Raw genomic sequence first — 24,132 nt, forward strand, 5'->3', positions numbered from 1 at the left:
ACAAGCAGGGGGAGTGGGGGAGGGAGAAGCAGGCTTCCTGCGAGCAAGGAGCCCGATGTGGGGCTCGATCCCAGGACCCTGGGATCATGACCTGACCCAAAGGCAGACGCTTAACGACTGAGCCACCCAGGTGCCCCTCATAATGCCCTTTTCAAATGATGTGTTCACTTGTTTTTCTGTAGTTCTAATAGTTTACTTAGAATGAGAATCATAGTTTAAGCATTTGAAATGCTACTTAGTTTTTTACTTCCTAATACATTTTGTTATGATTTAAGAATAACCCTTGCAAATTCTTAATTTTTGTTAAACTTTATTATATTATAAATATGTTATATATAATAAATACATTTATTATATATAATTTATATGTAGTTAAATATATAAACTATATGTTTTATATATATATATATAAAAGTTATATAAGTTTATAGCCCTTTAGTCAGACATAGTAAGTTTGATTCCCTTTTTAGAAAGACAAGAGGGGTGCCTGGGTGGCTCAGTTAAGCATCCCCGACTCTTGATTTCGGCTCAGATCGTGATCTCAGGGTCGTGAGATTGAGCCCCACATCAGGCTCCAGCTCCGTGCTGGGTATGGAGTCTGCTTAAGATTCTCTTTCCAGGGCACCTAGGTGGCTCAGTCGGTTGAGCATCTGCCTTTGGCTCAGGTCATGAACTCAGGGTCCTGGGATAGAGTCCTGCTTCGGGCTCCCTGCTCGGCGGGGAACCTGCTTCTCCCTCTCCCCTCTGCCTGCCGCACCCCCTGCTTGCGCTTGCTCTCTCAAAAATAAATAAAATCTTTAAAAAAAAAAAAAGATTCTCTCTTTCCCTCTCCCTCTGCCCCTACCCCCACCCCTGCTCGTGCTCTCTCTCTAAAAAAAAAAATATTTTAAAAAAGAGAAGAGTTTTTTTCCTCTTGACAGAAATCCTCTATTTTGTGCTAAATACTGGGCCCACAGCCAGACTGAGAAGGCATACCAGTTGACTCTTTAGTAACTATGTTTCTTTGCTATTCTCCATTTGATTTCTGGGAACAGCTTTTTGTTTTTATAGGTCTGGGACTTGCGCCAAAACAAGCTAACCTACACCATGAGAGGCCATGCAGATTCAGTGACTGGCCTGAGTTTAAGTTCTGAAGGCTCTTATCTCTTGTCCAATGCAATGGACAATACAGGTAACTATGGAAAGGAAAGCTCTCCAAGGGCGCAGACACTGTGGACCTCAAGGAAAGTGGGCATTGGATGCTAGAAATGTGTACTGGGATAAATGTGGATACAAGGAAAGAGTCAAGGGTGGTTCGCATGTTTCTGCCAGGGCAATTGGGAGAACACATTGTAATAGAAAAAGCTTTAGGGGCGCCTGGGTGGCTTAGTCGTTAAGCGTCTGCCTTCGGCTCAGGTCATGGTCCCAGGGTCCTGGGATCGAGCCCCACACCAGGCTCCCTGCTCAGTGGGAAGCCTGCTTCTCCCTCTCCCCCTGCTTGTGTTCCCTCTCTCGCTGTGTCTCTGTCAAACAAATAAAATCTTTAAAAAAAAAAGAAAAAGCTTTAGAAGATGGTCAAGAAGCCAGGATTCTAGTCTCAGATCTGCCATCTAATCCCCAGGCAACTTTGCATATAGCCTTTAAGACCTGTTTCAGCTCTGGTATGCTGTGGAGCCATGCAGTGTACGAGAAACTCTTGGTGATTATTAGTTTGTTGAGATTCAGCCAAAGCAGTTCTCGAGCATTGTAGAGAGAACCAAACTTGAATGACCAGTAAGCTGTTGGTAGAGTTGCACTCTTTCCGCCAGTGTGTCCTCCCTCCCCAGTCCAAAACACTGATGGGATGGGAAGTGCCCAGTAAAACATTGCGACATTCTGCATTCACACAAACAGACTCTTCTCTGCTTGTTTTTGAGTTGCTACATGGGAGGATGGGTTTACTATAGCAAAAAGGAAAGTGGATTATATGCTTAGTATGGAGAGAGCTTAGAGATGGCCCCCCTCTGGTGTACAAGTTCATAGGCTTGTCAGAAACTGAAATGCTTTCACTGACATTTTGTAATGAAAACAGTGCTTAGCACTCAGGGGGTGCTGAATAAGTAGTTCTGGAATGAATGAACACCCTTACTTTCTGACTGTATTCTCAGCTCAATAGCAAACTTTCACACCTACCTTCACTTTCTATGCCTATCTGAACCCTAGGATTGTTATGTTTCTTACACTCAGTTAAAATGACATCACTTGAATTCCAGTATTGATACAGCATTTGTTAACAGCTGTAGCCACTGCTTATCATGTGTGTTTATATCCTGATTTTGATGTATTTACCATTGACTAATTCTAGCATTGCTCACAGTAAGAAAAGATAAGGTTCCTTAAATGGTTATTAAAATAAAAAGAATTTTGGGCGCCTGGGTGGCTCAGTTGGTTAAGCGACTGCCTTCGGCTCAGGTCATGATCCTGGAGTCCCTGGATCGAGTCCCGCATCGGGCTCCCTGCTCGGCAGGGAGTCTGCTTTGCCCTCTGACCTTATCCCCTCTTATGTGTTCTCTCTCATTCTCTCTCTCTCAAATAAATAAATAAAATCTTTTTAAAAAAAAATAAAAGAAAAAAATAAAAAGAAAAAGAATTTTTTGTTATGGCTATATAATAAAATGACAAAATCCTAATTTTTGTCTATTGCCTCTACTCTTTTAAAGCCCTGTCACATGTATTATCTTATTTGATCCTTAAAGTACTGTTGTAAAAAAGAAAAAGAAAAAGTGGTATTCTCATTTTACAGAGGAGACCAAATCACCACCTCACTGTTTACCTGATACCACCCATATATATATATATATAACAGAGCTAGAATGAGAATCAGAGTTCACTTTTTCTAATTATTAGTATAATACTCTCAATATATTTTACCTTGCTCAAGTTTAGATTGTCAGGTGTCCCTATGAGCAAAATTAGTCCTGAGTTTGGTTTTCATAGATTGATTGTCACAGTAGTCAGTGGTATTTAGATTGTCATATCAAAGCTTTGTTAAATATGGCTTTTTTGGGTTGGCAGAGGAATCATTTGCCAATGTTTTTTGAAATTAATGTCACACCCAGCTACTTTCTGTTGCAGACCCCCAGCAATGTGTTTGGCATTTCCCCTTCCTTTCCCCTCTGCTTTCCACTTTGCCCTTAGACACTGTTAATGGAATTTGAATGCATTTTATGTCTGTTAGAAAAAAAAAATGAGCCTCACCATGTACCTTATAATATACCATGTTGGCTTTCCTTCACCCAGGAAACAGCATCTGTCATTGACATGACACTGATTCCAGCTGGGTTCTAAGGAGGCCTCTGGCCCATAACTGTTTTGCTCTGTTTGCAGTGCGGGTCTGGGATGTCCGGCCATTTGCTCCTAAAGAGAGGTGTGTGAAGATATTTCAAGGAAATGTGCACAACTTTGAGAAGGTGAGTTCTGCATGGCAAAAGAGCTTTACTGTCCATTTGAGTCAAAAATATATTTAAGATGGTGCTGAGACCAATATTTACATACATCAAATCATTATGTTGTACACCTAAAACTAAAACAATGTTCTATGTCAATTATATCTCGATTCAGGGGGGAAAAGGGGGAGTGGTGCTAAGGATAGAGGGCAGTAGCTCTACTAAGAAGGGGTTGCATTCCAGTTAACACTGTTCTTCATCAAAACTGTTCTTGCCAGAAATAAAACTAATGGAAGCATAGGGAGGAAGGCAGTCACATAGGTAGGTAGTGATGGGATCCCCTTTTTTTAAGTTTTTAAGATTAACTTAAGATTTCTGACTTCAACAAGATAGTCTTATCCTTTTAGTTCCTTGGAAACTTTGACCCTCGGGTCAGTGTTCCATATGGAACCCAGACTTCCTGGCTATTACCCAGGTGGCTTCCCTCACCTTCCCAGTGACCAGCTCTTAGGGCCCTGAGACTACATCCCTCTCCTCAGTAAGGACCATGGCCCGAAGTTTGAGAGAAATTTTTTCTGTACTCATGTCCTAGGTCAGCTCTTGATAGCAGCTTTTCCTCCAGATAATTTGTTAATAGAGACATATGTTTTTCTTTTGAGAATCTATTTGATTCAGTTTCACTTTATAAATCAAATCTTAGGGTGCCTGGGTAGCTCAGTCAGTTAAGCATCTGCCTTTGGCTCAGGTCACGATCCCAGGGTCCTGGCATCGAGCCCCACATCAGACTCCCTGCTCTGCAGGGAGTCTGCTTCTCTCTCTGCCCCTCCCCCCACTTGTTCTCTCGCTCTCTCTCACTCTGTCTCCCAAATAAATAAATAAAATCTAAAAAAAAATTTTTTTAATAAATCAAATCTTATTTTTTGTTGAATTTGGTTTTATTTTTATTTTCCTTCAAGATAAAATTGAGGATCAAAATAAATGGAGCAAAGGGAACCTCCATTTATAGGCAGAATAAAATTTTGTTGCCAGGTCCACTCTTAATTTACTGTAAATTAAGCATTTTCTACAGTTCGTTTGTATGTTATATGAAATAAAGTATGCAGTCTTAGGCCACAGACTATAAGGTAATTGCAATTTAAAGTCTCAGGGCGCCTGGGTGGTTCAGTGGGTTAAGCGTCCAACTCTTGATTTCGACTCAGGTGATGATCTCAGGGTTGTGGGATCAAGCCCCACATTGGGCCCCGCACTACGTGTGGAGCCTGCTTAAGATGCTCTCTCTCCCTCTTCCCATCTCCCCTCAAAAAAGAAAAAAAGAAAGAAATTTAAAGTCTTTCAGTGATTTTATAGTCTAATAAAGAGGGGTTTGGTACATTACTGTATTCATTGAATTCCTGCTTATTCATCTTTATAGAATCTTCTGAGATGCTCTTGGTCACCTGATGGAAGCAAGATAGCAGCTGGTTCAGCTGACAGGTAAGGATTACTGGGTGTGAGGTGAAGAATGATGGATCTCTGCAGGTACCTTGTCGTGTGTAATCCATTAAGTGCAGATACCAGGCTGGAGCAGACATAGAGTTATAGCTGTCCTCAGAGAGGAAGCCGTGTGCATTGTGAGGGGCCTGAAGATCACATCAGACAAGCACATCATTTCCACTCTGTGGATTCATTTTTGACCTGGAGGGTAAACACTTTCTTTACTTCTGTTGGATTCCCTTTGCTATCAAAGTAAAATCTAGGCTCCTAATCTGGCTCCAGTTTCCCTCATCAGATTCTTCTCCTATGCTTCAGTTCATTCAAATACGTGTTGTACTCACTTCCCCCACCATTGCGACAGTGCTTCACTCACATGGAACTTTCCCTGTCCTAACACCCCTGTGCCTCCAGGCTTCTCTCTCCTGTCCCCTCTCCTCTGTTCTCTAGACTTCTTTAACTCTCTCGAAATCACCTCTGTGTTCTGTCTATAAACTTTCCCCGGCCCTGTTTCTCCTTTTCCTTTGGGGTAGCACTAATCACTCCCTACTCTGCACTGTCGTCACACCTTACACATCTAACCTTTATCAGCATTCATTACATCTAACACTAAGACAAACAGAGTGGGGCACCATCACTAAATTATTTGCTCCCAGAGGTCAGGGAATGAGTCTTAGTCATCTGGAACCCAGAGCGGTATTTGACCTATTCTAAGCACTTAGTGAATATTACATGAATGAATTCCTAACTCAAGGACAGCACTCAAATCTTAGCCTACATATCAACTCGGCTATTGGTAATGGCTGCCCGTGTCGAGGAGGATTCAGAGCAGGGTGCGGGTACAATAGGAAAAGTGCCACGATTGCTAGATGCCCGTTGTGTCAGCATGTGAGCTAAGTATTTTCCAACCCCAGGCTGAATTCAGAGACTATGAGACTTTCCTAGCTGTCAGTTTAAACTGGCTCAGCCATTCAGTGATGAATTAGAAAGAGAAGGGAGATGAGGCACCTACATGGCTCAGTCGATTAAGCGTCTGCCTTCGGCTCGGGTCGTGATCCCAGGGTCCTGGGATCCAGCCCCATATCAGGCTCCCTGCTCAGTGGGGAGTCTACTTCTCCCTCTCCCTCTGCCCCTCCCCTCTGCTCATGCTCTCTCTCTGTCTCTGTCATGCTCTCTCTCAAATAAATAAATAAAATCTTTAAAAAAAAGAGAGAAAGAGAAGGGAGAGAATTCTTCTGTCCAATGCTGCTGCATTTGGTCTATCTATGGTGTTATGTCCTTGGGAGGGAGTCAGAGGTGGAGATGCGGGTGCCCATGCCTAGGCTGTTGGCCCACAGGTGCAGAATGGCGAAGAATGAGAGGGCCCTCTGATGGCGGACTCCGGGTTTAGCTTCCGTTGGGCGATGTCTTAACCCTTTTTAGCTTAACCCCATCTTTCTCTCCGTTTAGAGATTTTCCTACTACCTTACTACCCTTCTAAAACAGGCACCATCTTATAAACATGAGGCCTTCCCTGGGCTAGCTTGGACTCTCAGAATTTTCTCCTGTATTTGGGGCCCTAGCGCAGCCATAGAGAAGCCTCACCTTGGTCTGTTCCCACACCCTGTTGCCTGTGAACAATGCTGAACATACCTGAAGATTCCAGAGTCCACTTTTTTTTTTTTCCTCAGGCACTCTGAATGCTGAGATAAAAGGTCAAGTAGTGGGGTGTTTTCTAGGGGTCAAGGGTCCAGGTCAAACAGTGCCACATTGATGGTTTGCATCCTGGTGGTGTAGAAAGCTGCCTTGCAGAGGGAATCTAAGGGATTTTCAGTAGTCACGTTGATAAGGAAGACCTTAAGAAACAGGCCCACAGCCTAAAGTGCATTCTGACAGAGTAAGAACCATTCTAAGTGTTTTTACATCGTTTTCAGAAAAGATCTCTTTTTTTATGTAGTTAAGCTTTTAAGTGATATTTGCCTAAGCTTTTCTTCTGAGCAGTTTGTTGCTGCCATTGGCCCTTTCTTTCAGTGTCCTCTTCCCCTCCCCGCTGTTCCTTTAAACCTTACATGTGTGCCTCATGGCTCTGGCCTGGGCACAGGCTGTATGTCTCCCTGCTGGGGTTGGCCACGTTTCACAGGCCACCCTGCCAATTAGCCCCAAGTCAACAAGCAGCTCTGTTATATAAGGAACCTGGTTCCTGCCGAATGTGGCCGTGCCAAAGTAAGGGGAGGACAAGGAACCCCTCTAAATTTAGCATCTAATTGGTGGCCATGGAGAGTGAGGCCTTCAAGTAAACCCTTGGAGATCTGGGGTTCTGCTGGCTTTTATGTGCCTGGGAAATGTATCTTCAGAAAATTGCTTTTCAGGGGCGCCTGGGTGGCTCAGCTGTTAAGCGTCTGCCTTCGGCTCGGGTCATGATTCCAGGGTCCTGGGATCGAGCCCCGCATCGGGCTCCCTGCTCAGTGGGAAGCCTGCTTCTCCCTCTCCCACTCCCCCTGCTTGTGGTCCCTCTCTCACTGTGTCTCTCTCTGTCAAATAAATAAATAAAATCTTAAAAAAAGAAAGAAAAGAAAATTGCCTTTCAACTTGGCCTGGATTTGGCAAGTTTCCTCTCTACTTGCAAATCACCTCCCTCTTCATGTTCAAAATCAAAACCCTTCAACAGTTCCTATCCAGGACTGTGGGAAGACTGGCCAGTCTGTCTGCCATGAGTGAGTTAGCCTATTGTCTTCATGTTCGTCTCCTGTGATGATGAATGTATTCGTCATAACAACAGCTGTTGTTCTTGTCCCAAATGCTTCGCATTCATCATCTCATCATTTCTCTCAACCAAGCTACGGGATCAGTGTAGTCTCCGTCATCACAGTTAAGGAGAGAGGAGCTCAGAGAAGTTAAATACTTGTCTAAGGTTACTTAATGAGTAAATGGGTGCATGAGACTTGAGCCCGGGTCTTTCGGACTCCTGAGCTCAGACTTTGTTACTCTGCTGTATCATCCTGGGCTGGGTTCATGAGGGCATTATTTGCGTGTAGCAAGAAGGAAGACCGTAGGGAGAGCACGAACATCAGAGCCAAGGAGTCTGGAGACAGATGGGCTTCCTGTTTCCCTCCCATCTTGCTTGGAACTTTTATTTAGTTCCTATTGAGTCTAGTCCTTGAGAGCTAAACATTGCAAATAAGAAGCTCATATTAAGTTGTATTTTAGACCCAAAGTGTAATGTCACATCAGCACCAGGCATTTTATAATCAAGTACTGGTAACTGTACCCTTTTAGGTGTTGACTGAACAAAACAAATATGTAAATAATGTTTATAACCTGCTCGAAAACCACCAGCCCTTTAAATTTACCAACCAATAGATAGACCAACTGAGCCTGGGTGGCTCAGTCGTTAAGCGTCTGCCTTCGGCTCAGGTCATGATCCCAGGGTCGTGGGATCGAGCCCCACATCGGGCTCCCTGCTCCACGGGGAGCCTGCTTCTCCCTTTCCCACTCCCCCTGCTTGTGTTCCCTCTCTCGCTGTGTCTCTGTCAAAATAAATAAATAAAATCTTTTTAAAAAAATAAATAAATTTACCAACAGATTATTTTTGCATGGTCATATGAAGATCATGTCTCTTTATTTTACCCTTCAGCCAAAAATGACCCAAGCAAGGTTGAAGGTCAAAAGAACTTCCGAGGGGTCAGGGGAAATAGAAGATGTTTGAGGGTAGTAGGAGAAAGGAGAATACTGGAATATATTAAAAGTTCTCGTTTTAGTTCTGCCACTGAGCCACTGATGAACTGTGTCACCTTAGCTTTCTTATCTGTAAAATGAGTTTAGACTAGCTGGTCTAGTCATGGGATTCCCATGAGTTCAGTGCAAGATTGGGTCAAGTATATATTTGGGTGGTTTTATATCGCAGAAATTTTCTGTCCCTTCTCTGGGCTCTGTGATTTGAATGCAGTACTGAGAAGCTCCAGTGGATCTGCAACCTAGGCTCCCAGCCTGCCGTAAGTTGGATTACCTGTAAGACCTCCTGGACGGGGGCACCTAGGTGGCTCAGGTGGTTAAGCGTCTGCCTTCAGCTTAGGTCATGATCTCCAGGTCCTGGGATCGAGCCCCATGTTGGGTTCCCAGCTCAGCAGGGAGTCTGCTTCTCCCTCTCCCCCTGCCTGTGCTCTCTCTGTCTCTGTCTCTCTCTCAAATGAATAATTAAAATCTTTAAAAAAAGAAAAAAAAAGACCTCCTGGATGAGTATCAGGTGCTCTTTGAAGATTTCTGCGTGGGGACCGTAGGAAAACTGTCTTTCTTCTCCATGTTCTTTCCTATCTCAAAAGCTTATGTTGGAGGAGCGCCTGGGTGCCTCAGTCGTTGGGCTTCTGCCTTCGGCTCAAGTCATGATCCCAAGGTGCTGGGATTGAGCCCCACGTTGGGCTCCCTGCTCAGCAGGAAGCTTGCTTCTCCCTCTCCCACTCCCCCTGCTTGTGTTCCCTTTCCTGCTGTCTCTCTCTCTGTCAAATAAATAAATAAAATCTTAAAAAAAAAAAAAAAAGCTTATGTTTGAAATACCAGTAATGCTTATAGTTTTAGTTATTCCTATATCTCTGTTCAGTTATTCAGGGGTAGGATCCATCCCTTATTCAGAATCTATATTTCTAGTTTCCAAATGCCAGAACACAGTTCAGTAAATATGGGTATATAAGTAAATCTTTGCATCCATTTCTCTTAAAAAGCCATGCCTTTACCCTCCCCTCAGCTCTAGGAAGCTTTAGCATTGCTCCTTATGATACCTTGCAGGTTCGTGTATGTGTGGGATACCACAAGCCGGAGGATTTTGTATAAGCTGCCTGGACACGCTGGCTCCATCAATGAAGTGGCTTTCCACCCTGATGAGCCCATCAGTAAGTCTGTCCTGACTTTGGGGAAAGGGAAACTGTGGGAATCTCCCTAAAGGAGCCCTGAAAATACAAAGGCAGAGGTGGATATCTGTTGTATGTGAATTTCCATGTAGCCTTTATGGCTGTCCATTGACAGTCTCGCCATGGTTTTAAATGGTGACGGGAAGAACATGTTCCATCTTCTTCTTAATCTCAAAGGGAGCCTGGTTAATCTATTTCTAGTTCTCTTAAGTTTACATGCTTTCAAGTCTGTGTTTCCGTGACGTATTTGGATAAGTAATATTTCTTAATATTCAGCTATAAATTACAACTTAACATTTTATTGGCTAGCTAATTAAACAATGGGCCTTGAATTTAAGGAGAGAATGTAACTTTCTCCAGGGCTAACTATAACAAGCAGAAATACATTTATAAAATGACTGGCACAGACATTGATTCTTCCCTAGAATGGCTGAGAAGGTCTTTTTCAAAGGGTTTGGCTGACATGGGACATCAGGGTTTAGACCCTGATAATGCATTTCCCATAGCACAGTCCACCCTTGTGGTTTCAAGAGGACTTGGATTGAAAAGCCAGGCTACAGTTTCCTGTGAGTAGTGTTGAAGAGGAGGGGAATTTAAAAGCTAAATCCAATTGCTCTTTTATACCAAAATTGGCTCTTGACACAAGAGCCCTTGAGCACCAAGTCTCCTTGAGCCTTCATTAGTTCCAGTTATCTTCTCCATTCTCTTCACCTCAGTTCTCTCAGCATCCAGCGACAAGAGACTGTATATGGGGGAGATTCAGTGAAGACACGGAATGGAAGACCCGCTGGCTGCTTGACCCTGAGACCTCAGGTGGCATAAGTGGCATCCAACGGTGCCCAGGCCAGCAGCCTCCCTCAGATGAAGATCATTCCTAGCAAAAAGCGAGGAGGAGGTGGCCATATCCCAGCAACCACTGGTATCCTATTCCACCAGGATGATAAGGCAAGCTGACAATAGCCTCTAAAAACCACCGGCCAGATTTCAGGGACTGTTTGGGTTTTTTCCTCTTTTTTTTTTTAAGGAAGATTTCTTCAAAGAGACAGACATGGATTGGTTTGTAGTTTCCTGTTTCCTAATCCAGGCCAAAAACAGGGAATGTGACTGAAATATGTTTGTTGGGGACTTTTTTTTTTAATTCAATAACTGGCTTGTATATTTTTCTTTCTGTGTTTCTCTGAGTCATTTTGTATTAAAAACCAAGTAGATGCCTTTTTACAAGAGCCATGTGGATTGGATTTATTGCTGTCTTTTCTTTGAAGCTTGATCGTTGTAAATCTGAGCTGGGCATGATGGGGCCAGGGGGATACAATCCATTTAAACTCCCAAGATGTGGGGCGCCTAGGTGGCTCAGTCGTTAAGCGTCTGCCTTCGGCTCAGGTCATGATCCCAGGGTCCTGGGATCGAGCCCCGCATCGGGCTCCCTGCTCGGCGGGAAGCCTGCTTCTCCCTCTCCCACTCCTCCTGCTTGTGTTCCCTCTCTCGCTGTGTCTCTCTCTGTCAAATAAATAAACAAAATCTTAAAAAAAAAAAAAAGGATTAAAAAAAAAGAACCTAGTTTTTGTATACTTTGACATGATCTTTAATGAACAGGGTCTGTTTCTACTTTACCTCCTGCCAAAAGTACTATTCTGAGCAGCGGGCCCTACAGTCAGGGTCCCTGAAGTGGGCATTAGATTGGGGGCAGCCTCAGCCAATAGGAGTGGCCGGCTGGAACGCTGCATCAAAGTCAACTCAGAAGGAATATGATGAAGTTGTGGTGTCACTGGACCATGACAGCGTCTGAGACTTTTTTGTGCTTCTGCTTCCTTTTCTGTCTTTCCTAAACTGACAGGGACATTAAGAAATGCTATTAGTTGCTTTCTACCCTCAAAACAGGTTACTACCTCCCTGGATCACTGGTTGACTGTGCCCAGCACACACACTGGCACTGATGAATCCCATCTGGCATGGGGGTGTGGTGTGTGTCTTCTCAGAACCTCCTGTCTCAACGCAGAGGTCTTCACACCTGCCGCCTGTTTGGAACATGTTTGGTTTTATACATATAGCTCCCAAACCTGAGTCATCTGTTTATCTCAAGTTGTAAGAGAGAGGATAGTTTTAAGTGAGCACACATCCAGGATGTATTTAAGTCATTAATGAAGGAACCAACGGGATGGTAAAGCTGTCAAACCAATTACTTTTAATAGAGTGAATGAAATTTGAATAAAGTGTACTGGAAACAAAGTAATTTATTGTGCCTGCCAGAGTTCAGGAAGTCTCACAGGTGATGGGATCATGCTCAGATTGGGACTTAGAGAATGGGTAGGGGTCTTGCCAGGTGGACAAAGAACATGTGTGTTCCAAGAAAGTACAGGCACAAGCTTGAAAGCTTTGTGCATTTCCTGAACCAAAAGAACTTCAGCTTGGTCAGAGGTGGGGACAGGAAAGTTGCAGAGTTAAGTTGGAGCCAAGTCCTGGAGAGTTTGTCCTTCATGTACTAGATCCTATAGGATAAGGTTTCCTAAAGTGTATTCCACAGAACAGTTTCCCCGATATGTTAGGGACATTAGGACATAAAGATCCCATGTTCAGATAAGTTTGGGGGGGAACTGGGTTAAATAAAGTGCAATCAGCTTTACTGCAGTACTATTCAGAGCCTTTAAAACACAAACTCAAGGGGCGCCTGGGTGGCTCAGTCGATTAAGCATCAGCCTTCGGCTCAGGTCATGATCCCAGGGTCCTGGGATTGAGTCCCACGTCAGGCTCCTTGCTCAGTGAGGAGCTTGCTTCTCCCTCTCCCTCTGCCTACCACTCCCCCTGCTTGTGCTCTCTCTCTCTGTCAAATAAATACTAAAAAAAAAAAAAACCCAACCAAACTATAGAGGGATCTTCACAGGGAATGGTGACTCAGATTTCAGGCGTGAGCAATAATTATACAGAAGGTTATGCCTTTAACCAGAACAGATTTGGCTAAAAATGGTTTGCAAGCTAGTCTTCACACCTCTAGCACTCTCAGACTTTACTCCCAAATCCCTCTCAAGCACCAGGCCCCTCCCCCATCCTCTGTCTCTCTCTTGGCTTAGGGGAGAACAAGACTTGAACCTTAACACTGCACTTTCAAAGCCTACCAGTCCCTTGAGAAGTTGGCTGTGACTAGGAGGAACCAAGGCCCTGGAGACTGCAAGGGCTTTCCTCTAACCTCAGCCTCTTTGCCCCTCCCAAGTGCCTTCTTCAAAGGCTGGATAGAAGCCATTAGCAGGAAATAGCAGCACCATTTAGAATTTGAAGGGAATAGCAGCCCTAGCCTGGGGAATAAAGATTTGAGTATAAAACATCCCCAGAGGGTGCAAATTGTATTCTCACTTTGGGGGAGATAGATTGCTCCCGAATGAGTAATGGCATCTCTGGTTTTCAGTTAATTTCCCTTTATGACTTCCACAGTCTCTCGCATTCAATACCATTGGCACTTAAAGAACCAAGTCTTTTCCGCTGGGTGGTTGAGTTTTGTGGGCTGAGCTCTGAGGGAGGTGGATTTGAACAGGTCAGGAATCTTATCAGAGTTGCTTCTTCACAGCAAAACTCCAGTTATTCGTTTCTCACTGATAGACCTGGAGTCTGCTGCTTGTTAATATCTCAGTGCGGGGACGGGAAACTGAGGTGTGAGAGAGAGCTGAGCAATTTGGGGCTGCAGGCAGTGGAGGCGTAGGGAAAGGCCATTAGGCCATTTGAGTTAGGACAGAATTGCTCCTTCCGAGAGACTTTAGGGCTTGACAGCTGTGTCCCAGGACAAAGGGAGGGGCCAGACTTAAAAGACAGCCCCTATTCCTGTGGGACTAAATGAAACCAAGTCTGAACTCTGAGCCTGCCCTCTGCCCTCTGCTCAATTGTCTCAGTATCCCAGACCCACCCTCTCTGCATCAAGCCCTGAGCTATTCCAAACTCTCTTCCTTTCTTCTAGGCTTCAACTTCTTTTCCTCCCTTGCCTCTGACACCCGCCTAAACTCTTAGATCTTTAACTTTTATCCTCTAGATCAGTAGTTCTCAACTCAGCAATTTTGCCACCCCCCCCCTCCCCGCAACGGACATTTGGCAATGTCTGGAGACTTCTGATTATCACAAGCGGAGGGATGCTATGCACATCTAGTGGGTAGGGGCCAGAATTGCTCAAAGAATTAGGTGCTCCGCAATGTCAGTGATGCTCTTGAAAAACCCTGCTCCAGAACAGTGATTCTCGAAGCATGCTGTCTGGGACAGCAGCAGCAGCACCTGAGAACATGCTAGAAATGCACATTCTAGAGCCCCACCTGAGACCCACTGAACCGGAAATTTAGGGGGAAGGAAGTCTTCAGCAATTTGTTTTCACAAGCCCTGCAAGTGTTTCTGATGCAAGCTGGCAAGCCACTGCTCCACGGGCTCAGAGAGTTTTAATCTTTCCTAGGAGAGCCACAGAGACTTCTGTTTACTCATTAACAGCTGCCCCTAAGTGTTTGTTTAGCGGTTCTTTCTGGCTTAGTGCTGTTACATGCATGATCTCATTTGATTGTCACAAACGGGGCAACAGGTTCAAGATTAACACCCAAGATTAGCCAGCTAGTAAGTAGCAAAGCCAGAATGTCAACCTAGCTCAAGGTCTTACCCATCACCACAAGGTAACCTTAGTGGCTTTTAACCTTGAATGCACATTAGAATCAGCTGGGGAGTCTTTAAAACTCCAGATGCTTAGATCATACCCCAGGCCAGTTAAATCAGAATCTCCGGGGTGAGCATGAGTATTTTTTAAAGGTTCCTTAGGTGATTGCAATATAAAATCAAGGTTAAGGACATTAGCATTAGCCATGGCTACAGCAATAGCCAGGAGGGCAGCATAAAGCCAAATTGACTTCCCCTGCCATCCCTTGGCTCTCCAGGAAACCTCTGCTCGGACATGTGGTCTGTGTGCGCTTACACCCACTTCTCCCAAGCCCATGGCTGAGCTAAAACTTTGGATCTTGGCCAGAGAGCAGAGGTTGATCCACTGTAATCAGTGATCATCTCTGCCTAACAACCTGGGGCTTTGTTTAGGAAAAAAAGACCTGTGACTTCCCTTCAGAACCCCAGGGATAGCATCCAAAGGTGCTAGAGCTATAAAGGGCCTTCCAGGTGCTTAGGTCATCAGGTCCAACCTCAACTTATAGGACGGAAAACTGAGAGGAGGTACAGGTTTCCCAAGATCACGGGCATATTATTAAGTCAGGGGTTTTGCTCACTCAGGAAGGAGTTATTTAACACCCCTCTGTGACAGGCACTGTGCTAGGCTCTGAGAATACAGAAATGACAGAAATACAGTTTTTTTTTTTTTTTAAGATTTTATTTATTTGACAGAGAGACACAGCCAGAGAGGGAACACAAGCAGGGGGGAGTGGGAGAGGGAGAAGCAGGCTTCCCGTGGAGCAAGGAGCCCGATGCGGGACCCAATCCCAGGACCCTAGGACCACAACCTGAGCCGAAGCCACCCAGGCACCCCAGAAATAGTTTCTTTGAGAGTTCCCAGGGCAGAGTGGTGGGGAGAAAAACAAAAGCCAGGGCCTCTCAAATTTTTCCCCTTCAGTGTCCTTAACAGCAGAGAATGAACTGGGGCAGAAGGAGAGAGTTGAAATTAATAACTTTGAAATGGGGGCACCTGGGTGGCTCAGTCGTTAAGCGGCTGCCTTCAGCTCAGGTCATGATCCCAGGGTCCTGGGATCGAGCCCCCCGTCGGGCTCCCTGCTCCGCGGGAAGCCTGCTTCTCCCTCTCCCACTCCCCCTGCTTGTGTTCCCTCTCTCGCTGTGTCTCTCTCTGTCAAATAAATAAATAAAATCTTTAAAATAAATAAAATAAAAATAAATAACTTTGAAATGTTACCTTAAATCTAAAATGTAAGACCCCCCATCAACTTATTATTTTGAAATTTTCAAACAAAAATTGAAAGATTAATATAGTGAAAATCTATATGTCCCACCTATATTCAATAACTCAATAATCTCTATCTCTGTCACACACATGTATATACCACTTTCAATGACTATTGAGAGTAAGAGACATCATAATTCTTCACTCCCAAATATTCCCAAATACTTCAGCAAGCATCTCCTAAGAATTTTTTTCCATAACCACAGTAACATACCTACGAAAATTAGCAGCAGTTCCATAATACCATCTAATGATCATATTAAAATTTCTTCCATATCAAAAATGTCTTTTATAGCGGCATCTGGGTGGCTCAGTCGTTAAGCGTCTGCCTTCAGCTCGGGTCATGATCCCAGGGTCCTGGGATCGAGCCCCGCATCGGGCTCCCTGCTCCATGGGAAGCCTGCTTCTCCTCCCACTCCCCCTGCTTGTGTTCCTTCTCTCGCTGTGTCTCTCTCTGTCAAATAAATAAAATCTTTTTTTAAAAAATGTCTTTTGTAGCTATTTTTTCAATCTGGAATCAATCAGGTTTCATGTGTCTGGCTATCCTGTCTCTCTAGTGTCTCTTAACTCAGAGCAGTCCCCCTACCTTTTTCCTAGTGAAATTGACTATTTAAATGTACGTGGTTTTGTGTGCCGCTTCCTAATGTAGCTGTGCTTGTTTTACATTAATAAATGTTTTAAATGACTGAGCACCAAGTAAAATTGACACTCCAGGAAAAGGTACCACATTTATCTGCGCTTTGTGTCATCTCATGCCCTCGTTTTAGGAAGAGATATAAATAAGCAACTCAAATAGAATCTAATCCATACTGTCAGAGGCATACCCACAAGCCAGGAGGCAGTGCCTGAGGAGTTAGAGTAAGTTTTACTGAGGATCAGAACGTGGGGAGGGAGCCGGGAGCCCGGAAGTACAGCCTAGATGGTGGGAACCACAAATCGGTTGTGTTCAAAAATGACACACGGCACAAGGCCGTAATAGCATGTTGCGGGGGCGAGGGGGCAGGCAGGCAGATGAGTAGGAACCTTGGAAAGAATTGGAGCCAGATTGCAAAGGGTCACGAAAGTCAGGGTGGCAGCTCTGGGCTGGTTTTGCGGAAAGGGGGCCAGCTGAGGTTTCTCCCTACTCTGCACAGGAGGACGACCATACCTGACGAGGCTTTGCTTCCTGTTCTGGGTACCCTCTCAGAAGATCATTGTGAGGAACAGTTGTGGGAGCCAGGGAAGACAGGTCACTGTCTTCATACATCAGATGGCCACGCTGGAAAAGAGAAAAGGCTCTTACTCTGGGAGGCTTCAAGAGTACAGAGCCCAGACGAAGTGGACTAAAAGAAGGCAGATTCGCACACAACAAAGAAAGCAACTGAGTCAGAGCTGCCCACGGATGGCACCATTCAGAGTTCCTCCCCTCTGGAGGTGTGCAGGCAGAAGCTGGGTGACCATTTCAGAAATGTCTGTGTTGTAATGATTTAGAGGGCTCGAGCGGCTCATAGAGTCTCTGGGGAGTCTATGACAAAGTACCTGTAAGCAGGTCCTGCTGCAGAGACTGGGGCTGAGCCCGGGCTGGTGTGGGGCCCTGGTCCAGGTGCAGGTGTCTGCCCACTAACACTGGGAGCCACGCCATTAGAGACCCCTTTTCCAGCTCCACTGTTCTATGATTGTAGATGCCCTTGCCTCAGACCCTAAGATGGTAATTTTAGGGTTCAGTGCATCATTTGTTGTGAAAGGATGCCTGGGTGAGGGGTGGGGAGCCAGCAGGGGACTGGGAATCCTCTTAGGGCCTGGGGTCGGGAGGCCTGAGCTAACCCTGCCGTCTTGCTATCCCGGGGGGCCCCTGGACAAGTGCAGCCTCCAGCACGGCATCTTTTTTTTTTTTTTTAAAGATTTTATTTCTTTATTTGGCAGAGAGAGACACAGCGAGAGAGGGAACACAAGCAGGGGGAGTGGGAGAGGGAGAAGCAGGCTTCCCGCCAAGCAGGAGCCTGATGCGGGGCTCGATCTCAGAACCCTGGGATCATGACCTGAGCCGAAGGCAGATGCTTAACGACTGAGCCACCCAGGCGCCCCTCCAGCACAGCATCTTGAAGGCCCAGCGAAGTACGAAGTACGGGGTGATTGGAGGGGCCATCTCGCCATGCCTTGTCCCCAGCTCAGATGGCCCGAGGGCAGACTTTAACTAGAAGCCCACGTGGCTACCAGGGGCTAGTGGAAAGGGAGATCTGTCTTGGCTGTCCACAGAGGCCGTGCTAGGGGTTCTGGACCCCCACTGCCCCAGACAAGGAGAGGACACTTTCTACGAGCTGTTTGGGGTCTCCTGACCTATACCCTGCCGGTTCACGGACACCTTGTTCCATCCTCTTCCTTTTTCTCTCAACCATCCCTTCTTAGCAGAGATTTTTTTTTTTCCTTTTAAGAGTTGCTCTAAAAAAAAAAAGAGTTGCTCGAAAAACTGAGATTTTGAAGCCAGTTGGTTGGAGAGGAGTGGTGGCAGTAAGGAGGCAAGAGGAGGTCAAAAGTATGTGCAGAAGTTAAAAAAAAAAGAAAGGGTCATAGCTCCTGAAACACACCTCGCTGTTCGGCGCTTGTGTGTCTGCACTTCTTTTTCTGCCTGGCAGCCTAAACCTGAGTCAGCACCATCCTTTCTCTGACGTTTTTTATCACTACCTAATCGCAAGCAGAGTTAACCACTCTCTCCACCATTCTGTCTCTGTACCTTGTAGGCGCTCTGCCGCTCTACGCATCGCTAGTAACTACCTGCTTGTCTGTCCTGCCTCCCCCACAGGCCCAAGAGTCACAAACTCAGGTGCCGTCAGGGGCCAGAGAGGGAAGGCAGGTGGACAAAACCACCGGGTTTAAGAAGATAGGCAGAGGGGGTGCCTGGCTGGCTCAGTCGGTGGAGCACCTGACTCTTGATCTCAGGGTTGTGAGTTCGAGCCCCATGTTGGGGGTAGAGATTACTTAAGAAAAAAAGAAGAAGAAAGAGAAGAAGCAGCAGACGATGCCACACTGTTGGCCAGTGTGCTAACTTAACCCCCACACCTTTATCCCGAGGATTCTTGGGGGCACCTATCCTCTTCATTTTCAATTCCAGAGCTCCTAGGGCACTGCCTGGCACAGTCATGGACCTGACCCAGAGGTCTTGAGATCCAGCTCTCTTAATGTGCTGTGTGGCTTAACAGAATTCACACAACCCCTCTGCCCTTCAGGTTCTCCCCTTCTTTGTCTCTCCCCTCTTCCAAAAAAGCCCCTCGAAGCTCATCCAGGCCAGCAGTCTTCCCACGTTGTCCCTGAGAGACCTTGGATTGAGGTGCTGATTTGGAGGCCTTCGCAGGATGTGAGGACAGACCGACAGAGCAGGCTGCTGATTCTCTTTCCCCAAACACACCAGAGCAGTTCCACTTTGTTGTTTTAGAAATGTATGATTTCTTTGGAAGAACAGGTTCTGTAAAAAAGAAAAGCTTGAAAAACGCAAGGAACGAAACAGGAATATTACAGGTCTAGTAGTTCTGCCTGGGGACAAATCTTGATTCTGTCATGTCCCTGTTGTGTGTGTGACCCTGGACAAGTGCTCCAACCTCTCTGAGCCTCAGTTTCCCCATCTGGAAAAAGGGGATGATGATGATGATAGCACCTACCTTAAAGGTGTGTTGGGAGGTTTGATGAGTTACTGCAGAGAAAATCACTCAGAACAGGACCCAGAATGCTTAAGAGACGTAAGCTATTGTGATATCATATAAAATATATTTGGTCTTTGTCTCCATTTCTGAGATTTCCTAAAACTCCTGGAATTGCCTCAGTGATAGGATTGCCTTTTGTTATTTCTGAGTCCCCTTGGATCACATCTACATTTTTTCTAATGAGGGGACTTAGGAGGGGACCTTAGGATGGGACTCCCAACAGACTCAGGATGGGGCTGGTCACCAGACAGACCAAGTGATAAGAGGGGAAACTTTCAGCTGCTCGCACTCATCTCTGGGAAGACCTGGTTGAGATCGCTTCTCGGCCTTTTGGCTAAGATCAAGTGGGAAGACCTGGTTGAGGAGGCCCTGTGGACTGAACTCTATAAAATCTCTTGAGCAATGAGATCCAGAGCAGCTTCTGGGCTGGTGAACCCACTAGAAGTGTGGTGCACCCCAACCCCACAGAGAGAGAAGTATCCGGGACCCTTCCAGACATCACCTGACCTACCTCTTCATCTGGCTGTTCATTTGTATCCTTTATAAGAAACCGGTAAAGGTAAGTCGAGTACCTTCCTGAGTTCTGTGAGCTGTTCACGAGTGAATTATGGAAACTAAGGAGGAGGTCATGCGGATGCCCGACTTAGAGCTGGTTGGTGAGAAGCAGGGGTGACCAGAGACTGCAACTGGCAATCTGCAGAGTGCGGGTGGTCTTGTGGGACTGACCCTTAGCTGCGGGGCTGCACTCCTTCTGGGTAGTCAGTGTCCGAACTGAAGTGAATCGTTGGACAACCAGCCGGTGTTGGAGAATTGGTTGGTGTCAGAAAATACCCCAGAAACTATCGTTAGTGAGCACGTTCCGTCCTCTACCGTGGAAGAAGGAGAAATTAATAGGCTCAACATTTCAGCTATCTCATGAGTGAACTTTCTCCGGAACTCTCAGTGTTAACCCTCAGAAGGACTATGGTGGAAGATTCAGACCCTGTGACTTCTTGGTTTAGGGCAAAGGAGGAACTCCTTACCACCTGGTAAATCTCAGGCCCACAGCAGCCCCTCCTGTGCCTCTCTCCAGGGCTGACCATGATTCTGCCTCCTCACTCAGGAAGCGTGGCTATGCTCTGAATCATCTCTGTCATTTATTTCTAAATCCTGCTTCGTTTGCCCCACAGTCTTTCCCTACTTGAGGGGTTAGTCATCCTTCATGCCGGCTATTACCAGCCCCTCTGGACGTCATCCCCGACTCCGAACCCCCTCCCCCCATGTCTTTCAAAGCTGTTTCTACAATTAGACCGCCTTCCCCCTAAGAACCCTGGACTTCCAGGGGGTAAAGAGGGCATGAGGTGTGCTGAAGCCCAGGGCCAGGAAGATCATTCATTCAGCCCATATTTGCTGACTCCTGACACCATCCAAGCCCAGCGGGATACAGAGATAATATATGACCCAGTTGCTATCCGCAGAGAGCTCACAGTCTATTGGGGGAAACCAGCGAAATTGGATAATTACAGTAAATCCCAGTAAGAGCTTTGAGGGAGATAGCACAGACCACTGCCAGCCCTGCCAGCCCAAATGTGGGCCACCACCCTGGGTCACAGGGGGTCAAGGAAGGCCTCCGAAAGGAAGTGACAGTTGAGCTGAGATTTGAAATTTGCAGTTCTTTGGGCTAAGAATTTAGATGGGAGACACACTCTAGACAGAACAAAACATGCAAAGCTTGGAAGATGTCATGGTGTGTGTGTGGCTTCATCGGGGCAAGGCTTGGACTCAGTGGAATGACCGGGGGCCAAAAGCTAATTCTGCTGAGGTCAGACAGGCCCTCCTTTGTCCCGGGCGACAGACTTAAGAGTGCTTCAGCCAGGCCTTGGAACAGGGTGTCCCAGGCATGATGTGATCCAGCCGGGAGCTGGCAAGGGCTGGTTACAGCCCCAGTGGACCCCACTGCTATTATAGGGATTAAATGAGATAATATATGTCAAGCACCCGGCTAGAGTAAGCATTCAATACATGGTAGCTATTATTGTTAATATTATTGAATTGCATTGTTAGGGTCATGGAGGAAGCTGGCAGAGGCTCTATCTGGAAGAGGCCCCAAAGAGGATCTGCTAGAGAACCATTACATCTGGGCCGAGGCTTCGTGGGGCTAGTTCTCATTCTTTTGTGGGAAACAGACTCTTTGAAGAATCTGATGAAAGCCGTGGAGCCTCTCCCCAGAAAAAGGCACATCTGCTCACATGAAGCTTTGCATATTATTTCAGGGACTTCACAGACTCCTGGAAGCCCCCGTCTAGTCACAGCACCTGGTTGGACACAGCTGTTACTTACCAAACATGGCTGAGGAAAGTTCCCACTGTTACCTCCGCCTGTTATTCCAAGTGAAAACCTCAGCACACGTAGTTTCAACTCCAGGAATATCCTGTGTGCTTTAAAATATCCAGCAGCATGCCCAGGAATGGCTGGGAGAGGACCAGTGAAGAGATCATTTTAGTAGTCTGGGGAGAAGATGGGCTGGCTTCTGGCTTCCGGGGTACACAGTCTCCCCAGGCATACAGGGCCCTCCCTGGGCTTGGTTTCATGCTCCACTGGGTTGTCATCCTCAGCTTTTTAACAAGGAGCCTTGCATTTTCCTTTTGCAGCGGACCCCACCAATCACGCAGCTGGTCCCAGGAGAAGATCATAATAATGCATCTGAGTGCTTACTATGTGAGCAGCATACAAGTGGCAGGGCTGGGACTGGAACCCAGGCTGTCTGGATGCAGAACCACGGGTCTGGATCTGCATCACACTGCTCTCTGGGTCAGAAGGGCTAGTTAGAGTGGAGAGGGCGGGGAGAGTTGGCGATGTTCTGTTTCTTCTGCCAAAACACTATTCCCCCCTCTGCCTCTCCTTCCCTCCTATTGTCTTCTCAGTATTAACGCCATTTCCTCAAGGGGGCCCTTCCTGGTCTCCACACCTGGAATGTGCCCCCTTATGCTCTCTTTTACCCTTTATTGTCCTTGAGAGCACTCATCAGAGTCTGTCATTATGTATTTATGTGTATGTTTTCTTGTTGTAACGACAGTCCCTCGCTGGACTGTTCTCTCAGTGGCTATAGAGACTGGTTCATCCCCTTACCCCTAGCAGGGAGCCTGGCACACAGTAGGAATTTCATAGATATTAGTGAGAAGGTACCATTCACAGAATGGTCAGATGGGACAGAGAAGCCCGGAGGATGACACAGGGATTCCCACCTGAGTGATGCGAACTACGGAGGTGGCTATAGGAAGTTAGGAGGGAGGCAGGGAGGATGAAATGGATTTGGCACGTGTTTGGAAGTTTGAGTGCTTTTCAGGGTGTTTTTAAGAAGGCAGTCTTCTTCTTTTTATTTATTTTTTTGACAGAGAGAGACACAGTGAGAGAGGGAACACAAGCAGGGCGAGTGGGAGAGGGAGAGAGAGAAACAGGCTTCCTGCTGAGCAGGGAGCCCCACCCCGGGCTCGATCCCAGGACACTGGGATCATGACCTGAGCAGAAGGCAGACGCTTAACGACTGAGCCACCCAGTCGCCCCTTCTGTTCCTTCTTTTAAATATTTTATTTATTTATTTGAGAGAGAAAGAGAGAGCACAAGAAGGAGGAGCAGCAGGCTCCCAGCCCAGCAAGGAGCTGCATGCAGGGCTCGAACCCAGAACTCTGCGATCATGATCTGAGCGGAAGGCAGACGTTTAACCGACTGAGCCACCCAGGCATCTGGAAGAAGGCAGTCTTCTGCTTTCTGACTCCCTCTACCCACTGCAGTGGGGGTTAGGGGCTGGCCATGGCCCTTTGGGAGGACCTCTGTCTCTGCCATCAGGCATCTCACCCTCATGCCTCTGGGAGCTTGCCTGTCCCCTGGACTGGGAAGCTCAGTGGGTTCTGCAACAGCGCTGCAGTGCTCATCTTTGGATTCCGGGTCCCCCAGGGGTGTGTATGCAGTCGGGGCTCAGTAAATGCCAGTAGAAGGAAAGAGGGAAGGACGAACATGTGCAGACACTCAGGAGGGAGGCTGGGATGAGGAGCAGAACTGGGAACCAGAGCGGAAAGAGAGGGCCAAGGCTGGAACCCTGGCGCCCTAGAGACAGGGTGGAGGTAGGAGTGCTCCAGCACCCTCAGGAGGCCAGGCACAGGGCTAAGTGCTTTAGTCGCACAACTGCTTTTCACCCTCTTGGCAACTCTGAAGCAGACGTTATTCCCACTTTGCTAAGAAAGCTGAGGCCCAGAGAGGGGGCGTGACGCGCCCAAGGTCACACAGCCCGTGAGCCGTGAAGTCCGGGTCTGGCCCAGGGCCGTCAGCCCCCAAGCCTGCGCTCTTCCCATTCACTCCCGGTCTCTCCCTCCACCCTGAACTTCCCTACCCCTTCTCCCCTCCTCTCTGCTCCGGCGGCCGCCCCGCCCCGCCCCACCCCGCCCCTCCCTCCCTCCCGGTGGCGGCGGCGGCGGCGGCGGAGCCACGTGGTGGGGCCGGGAAGCCGCGGCCGCCGAGCGCCCGGGCGGTTGCCCCAGCTGGGCAGTGCTGCTCTGCGCCGCGCCGCGCTCGGTGCCCGCGCTCGCCGCTCCGCGCTCCGCGCCAGCCGCCCCGGGGCAGGAGGCGCGCCTGGCGGCCGGCCGGCCAGACAAAGGAGGCGCGGCGCGGCAGAGCCAGCGCGGGCCGACGGACCATGGACTCGGAGCGCGAGCGGCCGGCCCCAGCCCTGAGGACCCGGCGCCCCCGGGCCCGGCCCTAGGCGCCCGGCCCCGCCGGCCGGGGCGCGCAGCTGGGAGGACGCGGAACCCGCGCGGCGC

The 24,132-nt window shown here is 47.2% G+C and overlaps 1 protein-coding gene across 1 annotated transcript in view; it reads left to right on the plus strand.

The window, feature by feature from the left end:
* SNRNP40 (small nuclear ribonucleoprotein U5 subunit 40) overlaps nucleotides 1–11,132 on the plus strand; it is a 33,156-nt gene extending 22,024 nt beyond the window's left edge. Inside the window, exons 6-10 of the mRNA XM_032389367.1 lie at nucleotides 1,051–1,171; nucleotides 3,346–3,428; nucleotides 4,816–4,877; nucleotides 9,633–9,736; nucleotides 10,471–11,132. Coding sequence (XP_032245258.1) covers nucleotides 1,051–1,171; nucleotides 3,346–3,428; nucleotides 4,816–4,877; nucleotides 9,633–9,736; nucleotides 10,471–10,520 — 420 coding nt within the window. The 3' untranslated portion in view covers nucleotides 10,521–11,132. The remainder of the gene's footprint in view (nucleotides 1–1,050; nucleotides 1,172–3,345; nucleotides 3,429–4,815; nucleotides 4,878–9,632; nucleotides 9,737–10,470) is intronic.
* Nucleotides 11,133–24,132: the final 13,000 nt, after the last annotated feature.

Source organism: Phoca vitulina, unplaced genomic scaffold, assembly GCF_004348235.1.
Source record: "Phoca vitulina isolate PV1807 unplaced genomic scaffold, GSC_HSeal_1.0 scaffold2, whole genome shotgun sequence".
Taxonomy (NCBI): Eukaryota; Metazoa; Chordata; class Mammalia; order Carnivora; family Phocidae; genus Phoca; species Phoca vitulina.